Source organism: Schistocerca nitens, chromosome 1 (assembly GCF_023898315.1).
Source record: "Schistocerca nitens isolate TAMUIC-IGC-003100 chromosome 1, iqSchNite1.1, whole genome shotgun sequence".
NCBI classification, from domain to species: Eukaryota; Metazoa; Arthropoda; class Insecta; order Orthoptera; family Acrididae; genus Schistocerca; species Schistocerca nitens.
Genome location: NC_064614.1, coordinates 716,047,841 through 716,061,388, shown reverse-complemented (window position 1 = coordinate 716,061,388; position 13,548 = coordinate 716,047,841). Strand labels below are relative to the sequence as shown.

Here is a 13,548-nt window from a genome sequence, read left to right as displayed (position 1 = left end):
TGTCCTGTACATGTAGAAGCACTTTGTGCTAAATTTGCAGGCGTGGAACACGTGATTACATTCTTGGTACGAAATTTGATGAAGTCGCACACAACTTTTTACTGTCATTTGAAGCAGTTCTGGGCAGAATTGAACGAAGAGTAAGGAAATTTCAAACATTATTGCAAAGTACGATGGTTAAGCCAAACGGACATTTTTTGAATAAGTTTTCGATTTAAAATATGCTATTGTTGAATTTAAGGAGGAATAAGAAGACAGGAACGAAAATTATAGCATCCGGAAAGGATGCAAACCATGAATTTTAAGTGAACTTGACAGCACACTGCCCAAAATGAGATATTGCAAGGTGATTCTGTTTTGATAGAGATGACTTTGAAAAATAAACTCACATTGTGGAATGGACGAATTCTGGCAATAAGCAAGTTCTTTTCACTAAGCTTACTGACGTTAAAGAAGACTCCTGGTTTGAAGAAGTCAATGTTGCCTTGAAAGAATTACCAGGATAATTTTCTAAATGTTTTGAGCACACTGCTAACCTTGCATCTGTTTTCAAGCTGTTTTCTCGGTTATTTGCTGTAGCTGTTAAAGCACCCCTGTGCACGCATATATATAACTGACTGATCAGCAGGGCTAATCCAATTTAAAAGATAAATACTGTTGTGTTAGAATTGTCAAGGCAGTCTCTGTTGTTTTCTTCTGGCAGAGTTTCCACATCTCCATAATGAGACTGAGAATGTGACAGAATATGTCGATCAACATATGTGTGTGGAAGGCTTTCTTCAGTTACGAAAGTAAATACGTCATGATTATGGGACAGCGTAACAATTGCTGTTTGCCGATAATTTGTACCAGATTAAGAATTATGTCCACAGTACTCCAAAAATAACCGAATAATACCGGAAAATTTGTTTCGTTCGTGAAATGTGTTGTTGAGAAATATGAAATCTGGTCAAATGCAGTGCAACTGCATTACCATTTAAATGCGGCACATCCGTAGATTCCACCTCTTCCCCCTCCTCATACTCATTCAAGGGACCTGGCGGTGGGAGAAGTATGCAGGAAACCAACAGGGCTTTGGCATGCGGGCAAGAGCCACTCTTGCATGCCGATTTCTTTGCTGTCCCTGTTTCATGAGGTAACTGTACCGTTACACTAACAGGACGTAAAATTTTGGATGAGAATTTGGTTTTGTCGTGCATTTAACGTGTACATCTAGTTGTTTTACAGTAGATACAGCTCTACAATTTCATCTATTATATAAGGCGCAGTCAAATTAAAACGAGACAGATGGTAAACTGTTCATTATTTTAAAAGCAGTCTCCATTTTAATGCGTTTATCCGACTGTGGCACGAGAAGGTTCGAATGGCTCTGAGCACTATGGGAGTTAACATCTGAGGTCATCAGTCCCCTAGAACTTGGAACTACTTAAACCTAACTAACCTAAGGACATTACACACATCCATGCCCCAGGCAGGATTCGAACCTGAGACTGTAGCGGTCGCGCGGTTCCAGACTAAAACGCATAGAACCGCTCGGCCACACCGGCCAGTTGAACGAGAAGGACAATGCCTTCATGGAAAAGAGGTTGCACCGCCTACGGAACCATGATTGTACCAAGGTATGCTCCTCTTCACCAGAAGCAAATCGATGGCAATGAATGTCTTTCTTCAGTGGTCCAGAAATATGGAAATTGCGTGAGGAGAAATTGTGAATGTATCGAAGATGTGTAAGAGCTTTTCAACGAAACTTCTGCAACGTAGTCTAAACTACCTTGCCAACATATGTGCAAACTTTATACTGCAACAGAGGGATGCCATCTGTCAATATTCCCGTGTGTTTGGACTACAGTGCTGAAGTTTCGAAGGGAAGCCATTACAGTCCCGATATCTCCCTGCGTGATTACCATATCTTTGGTGGCCTGAAGAAAGACGTCCGTGGCCGTCTATTTCCTTCGGAAGAAGATATTCACGCCTTTTCTTTATGTTTTGTAGGCAACCATAAACATTTTCCCACGAAGGCAGTGACACTCTTGTCTCAAAGTGGGATAAAATGTTAACAGTAATGAGAATTACTTTTGAATTAATATAGAGTTTTCTTACTTTTTCCATATGTCTCGTTTCCATTTGACTGCCCCTAATACGTCAACCAGAATATTACATCGCCGACATGGGGTAACACCAAAGCAAGATATCATTTACTGTCGGAACAGAGAAGAAAAAGAAGAACACAAAAAAACTCCATTTGACACTCGTTAAAAGATTCACGAATATTCCATGGTTAATCTTTCATACACAGCTGTGTTTGGCGCTATTGTAAGACCAATCTATTGTTTGCTAAACCGGTACCACTGCCCCTCGCGGTTATCCCCGTAGCGACTCTTTTGTTTTGAATGACATACTATAATCTGTTTTCAATTACTGCATGTTATGCGATTGTAAAATTAAATGAAATATCATTATCGATAAATAAGAAACTACATTTATCATAACATGTCCCGGACGATTTTGCTAAGTGGGACAAACTGCAGGAAACGTGCCCTTAGACTATAAGGAGCAGGAAACCTGATATGCACATATGGTCGGAAACACATTCCAAGAGAGTTACACCCACTTGGAGGCGGAGATGAAAGATCTTTGGGTGTGTAGGTTACAATGATTGAAAGAGCTCTTGAGAAAACATCAGGCAAATGGGAATTTTCTGTCTCTACAAGTGTCTTAAGCTGTCGGCGCACCGACCGTGCTGTCGAACGAGTTCAACTTCCTGCTGAACGCTCAGAAACGATGCGACTTCTACACACGATACGTGGACTCCAACGTGGTATACGCGATTGCTACGCGCTCCAGCGGTCGTTGTCGGCTATATCTGGCTCATGAATCGAAGTGTTTACGAAATGTTCAAAATGTACAAATGTGTGTGAAATCATATGGTACTTAACTGCTAAGGTCATCAGTCCCTAAGCTTACACACTAATTAACCTAAATTATCCTAAGGACAATCACACACACCCATACCCGAGGGAGGACTCGAACCTCCGCCGGGACCAGCCGCACAGTGTTTACGACATGGACGGGGGTAAAATACCTATATTAGTTCTCTTTAAATGTACTTTCCTCCCTTATCCATATCCTAGTCAGGCAGTTCTGTCTGTGGTATTCATAAATTAAAACTTCGACATCCTTGAAAATATTATGATGCAATAGGGAAAGTACCATGTCGTGTCAATAAGGACATCGGCTTATAAAAGTTCCATTACAAATGTGCGATACAAATTTACAATAGTTCTCCACGTAATATAAAAATTGTCTCATCATTCTCACTTTTTAGTGAAACATTAAGATCACTCATACTTGATCACTGTCAGTATTAAATAGCAGAATCTCTACAACAGTTGAATTAGAAAACTTAAAAGAAAAAAAGGGCGAAATATCTTACTGCAGGTAGTGCAAGATATCCTGCAGATTAAGCCAACAGAATAAATTCACTCGTCAAAAGGAGTGCACTTTTACTTACTCAACATCTAATATTATCGTATATACTTAAACAAATAAAAAAGTGTTCAAACAAATTTCGGGCTTGCAGCCGGTCGTCGTTCAATACTTCGCACGATATTTCAACTGGGCACCTGCCAGTCATCTTCAGGTGAGCCGTCGCAGACTGGCGATAAAGTTCTCCGCTCCGCAATATATAGCGTACTGTAACTATTCTGCGCATACGTCGAAAACTTGATAGTTGAACCAACACTGCCCGCCGGCAGCGCCCTCGCTGGTGGAATAGCGGAACTCAGTCGCCCTCTGCGTTGCTGTTTACCACGGCCGTCGACGCACTCTGTCGTCTTCGATTTGAGCAAATCGTGGAGATGATGGGATTCCATGCACTGTCCAGCTGGTAGCCGCTGTCACGGTTTAACAGATTTTCCGCCAGTCGTATTTCTACGGATTCTTTAATAATGGAGTCCCAGGAAGACGTTGCTGTAGACAAAATCATTGTTTTCTCATACTCCATTGAATGTCCAGTAGAAATACAATGTTCAGCAAGAGCGGACTTGCTTGGCTGCAAAAGGCGGGTGTAACGTTGATGTTCAGTGCAGCGTTCTTTCACGGTGCGTGTGGTTTGACCTATGTAAGCCATACCACATTGGCACGGTATCTTGTAAATTCCGGCCCTTCGTAGTAACAGATTGTCCTTAACTGATCCCACAAGGTCCGCAATCTTCGATGGTGGGCGGAAAACCACTTTTACCTGAAATTTTCGGAGGATTCTCGCTATTTTAAACGAAGTGTTGCCAACGAAAGGAAGAAAAGCTAAAGATTGTTCCGGCATGTTCTCCTCTTTATTCACTTCCTGCTTCTTAGTTTTAACTGTTAGTGCCCTGTTAATCTGCCGGATGGAATACCCACTTTCGCTGAATACTGTCTTTAGATGGGCGAGTTCTTGAGATAAGCTATCTAGATCTGAGACAGTATGAGCTCTATGAACAAGCATTTTAAGCAAACTCATGGTTTGCGATGGGTGATGGCAACTCGATGCTTGCAGGTACAAATCAGTATGAGTGGGTTTCCGGTAAACTGAATGCCCTAGAGAACCATCATTCTTCCTTCGAACCAGGGCATCCAAGAAAGGCAAACAACCATCTTTCTCTATTTCCGTGGTGAACAGGATGTTGCTATGAATGGAGTTGAGGTGATGTAGAAACTCCATTAATTTATCTTCTCCATGAGGCCACACTATGAAAGTGTCATCCACATAGCGCCAAAAAACTATTGGCTTCAGGGCAGCTGATTCAAGCGCTCTCTCTTCAAAGTCCTCCATAAAAAGGTTGGCGACCAAAGGAGAGAGGGGGCTACCCATGGCGACACCGTCAGTCTGTTCAAAATATTCTTGATTAAACATAAAATAAGTTGAGGAAAGTGCGTGCCTGAACTAAGCAGTGATATCAAGCAAGGGACTTAATTTTGCACCTACACCTACAGCACCGCCATTAATAAGTATTTTGAGTGGTGTTGAAGAAGCTGTACGACGTCTTCCTTTGGATGCCGCAGACGAAATAAGAAGGGAAACTTGCCGTGCTCTGTTGAAGGCTCCTACTCAACGCAGTAATTTAACGTCTGCAGAAAGGGCTGCATTACGAAATCTGAGAGAGGACCCTGACGTAGTGGTATTGAAAGCTGACAAAGGTAATGCAACTGTTTTGTTACCTCGTGGTGTGTATAAAGATAAGATGTATGGTCTGCTAAGTGACTCTACCTATAGGAGGATTGATTACGATCCTACAGGACGTGTGCAACGAAAAACTTCAGCACTATTAAATTCCTCCTCCTTACCGCAAGAGACCATCAAGAGGTTAAAACCACATGGTTGTGTACCTCCAAGACTGTATGGCCTTCCAAAGATTCATAAAGAGGGTCTTCCTCTGCGTCCAATAGTGAGCAACATTGGAGCTCCTACATATGATTTAGCTAAACATCTCGCTTCCTTACTGAGACCTTTCGTAGGCAAGTGCTCACATCACATACGAAACTCAGCTGATTTTATCAATAGACTGGGGGCTCTTCGTCTTAGCAGTGTAGACCTTCTAGTATGTTTTGATGTGGTCTCACTTTTTACAAAAGTTCCTCTTGCAGATTCTTTGACACTGATTGGTAACATGTTTCCTGTTGATATCACTGCTTTGTTCAGGCACGCACTTTCCTCAACTTATTTTATGTTTAATCAAGAATATTTTGAACAGACTGACGGTGTCGCCATGGGTAGCCCCCTCTCTCCATTGGTCGCCAACCTTTTTATGGAGGACTTTGAAGAGAGAGCGCTTGAATCAGCTGCCCTGAAGCCAACAGTTTTTTGGCGGTATGTGGATGACACTTTCATAGTGTGGCCTCATGGAGAAGATAAATTAATGGAGTTTCTGCATCACCTCAACTCCATTCATAGCAACATCCAGTTCACCATGGAAATAGAGAAAGATGGTTGTTTGCCTTTCTTGGATGTCCTGGTTCGAAGGAAGAATGATGGTTCTCTAGGGCATTCAGTTTACCGGAAACCCACTCATACTGATTTGTACCTGCAAGCATCGAGTTGCCATCACCCATCGCAAACCATGAGTTTGCTTAAAACGCTTGTTCATAGAGCTCATACTGTCTCAGATCTAGATAGCTTATCTCAAGAACTCGCCCATCTAAAGACAGTATTCAGCGAAAATGGGTATTCCATCCGGCAGATTAACAGGGCACTAACAGTTAAAACTAAGAAGCAGGAAGTGAATAAAGAGGAGAACATGCCGGAACAATCTTTAGCTTTTCTTCCTTTCGTTGGCAACACTTCGTTTAAAATAGCGAGAATCCTCCGAAAATTTCAGGTAAAAGTGGTTTTCCGCCCACCATCGAAGATTGCGGACCTTGTGGGATCAGTTAAGGACAATCTGTTACTACGAAAGGCCGGAATTTACAAGATACCGTGCCAATGTGGTATGGCTTACATAGGTCAAACCACACGCACCGTGAAAGAACGCTGCACTGAACATCAACGCTACACCCGCCTTTTGCAGCCAAGCAAGTCCGCTATTGCTGAACATTGTATTTCTACTGGACATTCAATGGAGTATGAGAAAACAATGATTTTGTCTACAGCAACGTCTTTCTGAGACTCCATTATTAAAGAATCCGTAGAAATACGACTGGCGGAAAATCTGTTAAACCGTGACAGCGGCTACCAGCTGGACAGTGCATGGAATCCCATCATCTCCACGATTTGCTCAAATCGAAGACGACAGAGTGCGTCGACGGCCGTGGCAAACAGCAACGCAGAGGGCGACTGAGTTCCGCTATTCCACCAGCGAGGGTGCTGCCGGCGGGCAGTGTTGGTTCAACTATCAAGTTTTCGACGCATGCGCAGAATAGTTACAGTACGCTATATATTGCGGAGCGGAGAACTTTATCGCCAGTCTGCGACGGCTCACCTGAAGATGACTGGCAGGTGCCCAGTTGAAATATCGTGCGAAGTATTGAACGACGACCGGCTGCAAGCCCGAAATTTGTTTGAACAGTCAATTCGCCGGGAAAATTTTAAAATTCACAAATAAAAAAGTGTCCGAACTTATTAAAAACACGAAGGTTGAAAAAAAAACAATATTTAGATGTAGTGGGACGTGAACTACAAACCAACAATGTTATTATATTATGAGTCCATGACGCTACTCATAGCGCCAATGTGCTCACTGCAGTATTTAGTTTATCTACCTCGTTACTATGTCCTAAAGCTTCACTCGTAGCTAAATTACCAACTGAATTTTAATTATAACAAACTATTCCAAGAACAATGCGTTTTAATGGATCCTCAACATGTCGTTGCCGTCAAATGGCATACTCTCATAATACGTAAGTTACAATAATTATTTTACCACGAATATGACGTTTGTCGTAATTTCATTGCAACGAATCATACAATTAACGGCTGTTTGCGAGAGTTCCTCGGAGTGCTAGTGCTCAGAAACGTATTATATACATACGAGGTTCAACTGAAATCCAATATGGCGCCTCACAACTCTTCACCGAAGGGACACGGCGTGCTTGTGACGTAGCTAGCGTTCTGCTGTCTCATAGATCAACGTTCAAGCGCGCGTTCAGAATATCTGACCTACTAGATATTGCTCTGCCCGTTCGGAAAGACTCAACAACGTGCTATTCAACGCTCTGACTTCAGAAACTCGGCTCGCTGAACCCTCAACGTTCGGATGCACGGTCCGTGTGCCGACGGCTTTAGCTCCACTCTCAACTGGGCAGTGACCCATGAACCATCATCATGTAATAACCAAATTATTCTTCGTACCACCAATGGCTTGTCTTCCAGCAAGGGAGGCAGGTTCATCCACAAGAAGTGCAGATGTGCCTTGTCTGACAGACATTGTGGAAGGCGCAATAAAGGTAGTCTCATCTGTGAACAAGATGAATGACAGAAATCCCAATGCTGCACATAGCCCCACACACACACAGGAATACTGAGAACACGATCATTTTGGTGGTACAGGTGACATGGTGTGGGGAGTCGTTATGTTGCCTGGTCATACTGCCCTTAAAAAGTCAGCGTTATTGTGTTACTGTACTCCTTTCCAAAGCGCATCGTTCAGAGGTGCTTTCAGTCCTGACTCTTGACCTGAAAGATTTTTTCTGAGTGATTGGCGTGACTATATCGAACACAACACGTGGAGGAGCTCTTGGCACTAGAGAATATTCGGAGAATGAATGGGCCTGCCCGTTCCTCTGACTTAAATCTCATCAGGCACTTGAGCTATACGTCGGGGACAACTGCTCGACGGTAGATGGTGCATGAGTCCAGATGCACAAACGACCATCCAGCACTTGTCAGCAGCCTTCGTGGACCAATGCAATGCCCTACCACAGGAACTCCTTACCAACTTCGTGGCCTGCTTGGGAGGACGTTGCAGATTAATCACTGCTGTCCGTGGTGATCGCGCACCCTGTCAGTAACCAAGTCCCGTCATTTTTAATGTCCAGAGGACGGTAATAAATGGCGGTGACTCCAGTAATGTCTTTGAATAAAAATGTCATTTCCGTTCGTCTCATTTAGTTATCCTCTGTATTATACTGTTACGCCGTTTATTATGGTGCAAGTTACATTGTGCTATGTTACTTGACAGTGTAACATCATGCAAAAGTTACTTTCGTCCTAAAGTGCTGCACAACAGTGTATTTATGTAGTTCGTTGAGGACATTAGTTAGTGTTCTCAGTACTTTTGAATTCCTCGTGCTAAACCACAAGTGACAGATCCTCAGGGCGTCCAAATTACTTTTTGTTGGTTTCCAGCATGTCAAAAACATACAGCTGGAAAAGTGTAGGGGTAGTATTGACCCCTGAGGTAGTCTTTCATGCTTATGAGATTGTCCTGGATTACTCACCAGTATTAAGCCAGATAATCGATTTGATTTAGTGACCGAAAATTGAAATGTATGCAATTGGAAGTATCTATAAAGATCTCATCCACATTGGAAGTCTTCTCAGCGATGGATGAGAACTTCCAATACAATGAGTCACTCGCCACAAACAGAGCAAGGTGCTAGACTTAACGCTGGTCACTTAACAGCAGCGAGAGAGACAGGTGACTAATCTATAATGTAAAATCACGTAGTCTTTCGCGATCCATTAGTTCTGTTAAAAATTCTCGGTACTCACACTTACAAATATTGCCACTTGACCATTGGAAAGACTATGGAATTTAGAATGCGTGAACGCCTTTAATAGAGATAAGACAATAATACTAAGTAGAGCGTTGGGGTGTTCACTTTGCACCGAGAGACTGCACGGGAGTAAGTCCCGGATTACAAATGATGGAAACGATGACGCTGCGAGTGGCGTGACGCCCATCGTTCAGAATACAATCCCTGGTCGCAGTGACCGTTAGTGAATCTATGCATCGTCGTTACATCTTCAACAGTCAGTCACTTTCCTGACAATGACAGCCTCGGGTATTGTCGAAAGCTAGCTTCGACCATTAATGCTAGAAAGGCATTGGCAACATTTAATAGCAGACCCTCATGTGTCCGAATCACCTAACCAACCAGCGGAATACGATCTTTAGTTTAGTATACTACAGGCTACTCACGTTTGTCGTGAAACATACTGCACCGTTATTTCTGTTCTTTTCTCTTTTTCCTTATTCCCATACTCGTCGTTGTGATTGCTGTAAATTCTATAAACATTAGTGTCTTGTCTCAAACTAATGTATTTGTAGCTCTCTGTCACCTGTTAAATGTAGCCCATGAGAAATATGATATTTTACTTCTCTACAATGGTTTTATATCAGCAACTTTTTTTTTCTAAATGTTAGCTTAGCTGCAAGAACTATTGTCTCCAAATTTTTCATAACTGCATATTTATACACAGAATTATATGTGTATTTTGTTTCTGTTTCAGGTCTGTCACACTGCTGCAAACGGCAATGGATTACCCAGTTTTTATTCTCTTATTCATGAACATGTCTACCATATGTGCGAACATATTAATCATTTTTGTGGTACGTGTAATATGACAAGTGTAAGTTGTTACTAAAGCCATGTGAAACAGAAATAAGCTGCATTTTCTTATGTTTACAACTGTGTGATTCACACGAGAACATAGCTCTGGTGATAATAAGAGCATATTTCTCGACATCCAACTCACAAGGGACAGGTATTTCTGATACACGAAGAGGTTTCTCGAGCTTACAGGGGACAAAGATAATGCTCCGATAATGGATATAACATCAACTCAACATAAGTAGGAAATTTTGATTTAGATAACCGAAGAGTCGTAGGTGAACATTTATTAGAATGTTGTGAACAAATAGCTTGATGATCATTAAGATGCTAGCAAGAATACAGTTAACAAGAGGACATACCACGGAAAACTTGGAATGTTGAAACATCATCATTGTGAAGGAACGTTACAACAATCCTACGAGGTCCATCCTCATCTACCTTGGACACGAAGCGACAGATTAGCTTTAACCGTTGGATAAACACAAGAACGTGGTCAAAATAGTAGCATTCGTATTTGAAAAGAAAGGTAAAATCTGAATCACTCAATCCGTTAACAGGACCTCTGGTCTGACGAATAGTGCAGTCTTTCGTTCGCCGTCACACTATGATGGAGACTACCCAGCACCCCTTTGATAGCACTCTGAGAGGAACTGGGGCTGTCTTGGACAGTCTGGAAAGAGAAAAAATTCCTACCCCTCTCCATGATCGAACCAGAGATCTCCAGGGCCGGTGTCCCGCACTCTACCCGCACGAACATCAGGACCAACGCAATAGTAAAAGATAATATTATTATTGGAAGGAAACTATGAGAGTTTGGTACATGTTATACAACTTAAGGTGCTTCAGTCTGGTTAATCTTCATAGCTGTTCCATCTGAGGTAACATATGTTAAACATTTATCGAAACTTCTAATGCATGAAGCAACTCAGTACTTCTTATTTTCTCGTGCCAATTATCAAGTACTAAGCGTAGATTTATGTTATTTGAGTGCTAGTCCAGAAACTGAACCCAGTTTCTTGCGTTCGTAGGTTACCTGATAAGGCCTTAATTCTGAACTCGTGGTCAGATGTGTCCTCTGTCAGTATTTCTATCCTTCTCTTTTAATATTCACTGGGGTCATTCCGACTATCTTTCTAGATCAGGGTAATGAGAGAAAGTAAACGCAAGAGAAAGTCAGTTGCTTTGGGAGTTCTGCTCAATTATGATCTGAAGAACGTCTTCTGAGTATGTAATAGCTGGAAGATGATACTTGTAAAGTGAGGCTTTGAGAATACTGCGCTAGCTGGACAAGAGACAACCATTTCTCGACTGGATAGAACTTTGTTGCAGGAGACATGAACATACACTTCGGCATATGTGATACTGCCACAGGTGGTCATAAAAATAGTGTTAGTAGTGTTAGAAACTTATAAAATATTTTTAAAAAATACTACACTTACTTTACAACCCAATGCGATCAAAAACATTTTTCGGAGAAACTTTTAATATTTTTCGTACACTGCAGTATTTGCTCTAGTTTTTTATCTTGAGCAACTCTAGTTTTATACGTAGAAATAATCAACAACCAATTGCAAAACAGAAATTTAATTTCTCAACCGGTTTCGGCCACTTACTGTCCTTCTTCAGAAGATTATACCTCTCGCTTTACTTGCGAGTGTCAACAACAACATGCATACACGCCTACGGCATTTTGGCGTATGCCTCTTATCGTTGACTCTCGCAAATAATGTCACAGATACAAACTTCTGAAGAAGGGCACTAGCAAGTGCCTGAAACTGGTTAAGAAATTAAATCCCTTTTATGCAGCTGGTTGCTGATTATTTCGATACAAGAAAAAAATTATACTTCTCTACATACGATGACAAACAGTGGATAACATTTATGTTATGTGGGTCATAAGTGATGCAGAATTTCATCCATTTGAAGAGTACACCCTGTTGGGAAACTCTTTATTTGAAAGTCAACAATATACAGTTCTCAACCTCCAGAAAAGCGTTGTTTCCTCACAGCCCGCTTTCTTTAGATATCTAGGATGTTGTGCTCTCTCTCCTAGTGTTTTGCCAACGACGGTTTGATCAAAATAAACGATTTTTAAAAAGGATAAGAGACTATCACAAGCTCAGTAAACACACGGAACTTCAAATTACCAAAAATAAAAAAAATAGTTTAAGCTTTTCCGACCTCTTGTTGACGCGTTACTCTTTTGGGCGCAACTCGGGATTCCCGGCCGGGGACAATTTTCATATCTGACAGACAACAGAATTGTAAATACGGCTTTGGAAACATTTACCTTTAGCACGAACCCATCATAAACGTGTCAACGCCATAAAACTCGCCATTGCACTCCGCAACGAACATGAGGCTAAAACGGGGTAAGGTCAGAATAAAAACGTAACACTAGTAGCACTTATACACTGACCTTATGCAGTATATTTTTATTTTCTAGACACGCCTTGGAATAAATGCCCTATGATCTTTTGTCTGTCATTGGGGTGTATGTTTCCTGTTGACTCTTTCACTAGCGAATATTTATAAAGCATTTCCTGTGTACAGCTAAATCAATCCGTCCTCTGCAGAACAAACTGCGCGACGTTTCTAACAGACTGTGGTCGAGATACCGACGCGTTGCAAAGGCCAATATGAAAACCTAACGACTGTTAGAAGCTGAAGAGAACTGTCTCAAAAATTAAACATTGAAGCTGTAAACAATTCTGTGTGACAGCGATATTTCAGAACAAACTAAAATTGCTATTCCATTTTCTATATGCTGTAGAACGTTTCCACATATAGGTCTTGCTGCAATCGTGCTCTGAATGCACACCTAGTATTTTAATTTTACGAAACAGCGCAAAGGACTTACGTAGGGTGATAAAAGAAAGTTATGTTAAAGGTAAATTAAAATTTATCATCGTAAGACTCTGCTGCGTATTACATAATGAATTTCAAGGCGAACAACAAATTTCAGGTAGTAAAATTGTTCGATATTTAGCCAGGTTAAAGAGATTTTACAAGATATTGTGGTGTCAAGGCAGGTATATTCCATCTTTACCGATCTCACTTTAAATAAAAGACTGTTCATTTCTTTAGAAAAGGGGAAGTAAGCAGTACTGTATTCATACAAGTATATCATACACTATTAGTCACAATGCATTTTCAATGTTACAACATACCCCGGAAAAAGTAATGGGACAGGAACTATGCACCTTTATCTGAATCATTTATCAGATAGTCTATTCTATCAGTGCAGTGAATTTCAACGTCCACCCTTCAGTATCATTAGCCTTACTAACAGTATGCACTATTGTTGTTTCAGAACGGCATGAATCCTGCGTCAGCCCTCAAGTCTGTAGTGGCAAGCCTCTTTTTCATTTCTGAAACTGCAATTTACTGTTGTTTTGGACACATCATCGTTCAACAAGTGAGTATGGGAAACAGGAACGACATCCTCTATGTTAATAGTAAATCACTGATTTCATTGGTAGCTTAAATCGGAGTATTGTGTTATACTAAGTCTATGTC

The 13,548-nt window shown here is 41.4% G+C and overlaps 1 protein-coding gene across 1 annotated transcript in view; it reads left to right on the top strand.

The window, feature by feature from the left end:
- The window catches only part of LOC126236869 (uncharacterized), a 117,108-nt gene that overhangs the window by 23,584 nt on the left and 79,976 nt on the right, over positions 1-13,548 (top strand). The window contains exons 3-4 of the mRNA XM_049946493.1: positions 9,926-10,025; positions 13,343-13,447. Coding sequence (XP_049802450.1) covers positions 9,926-10,025; positions 13,343-13,447 — 205 coding nt within the window. The remainder of the gene's footprint in view (positions 1-9,925; positions 10,026-13,342; positions 13,448-13,548) is intronic.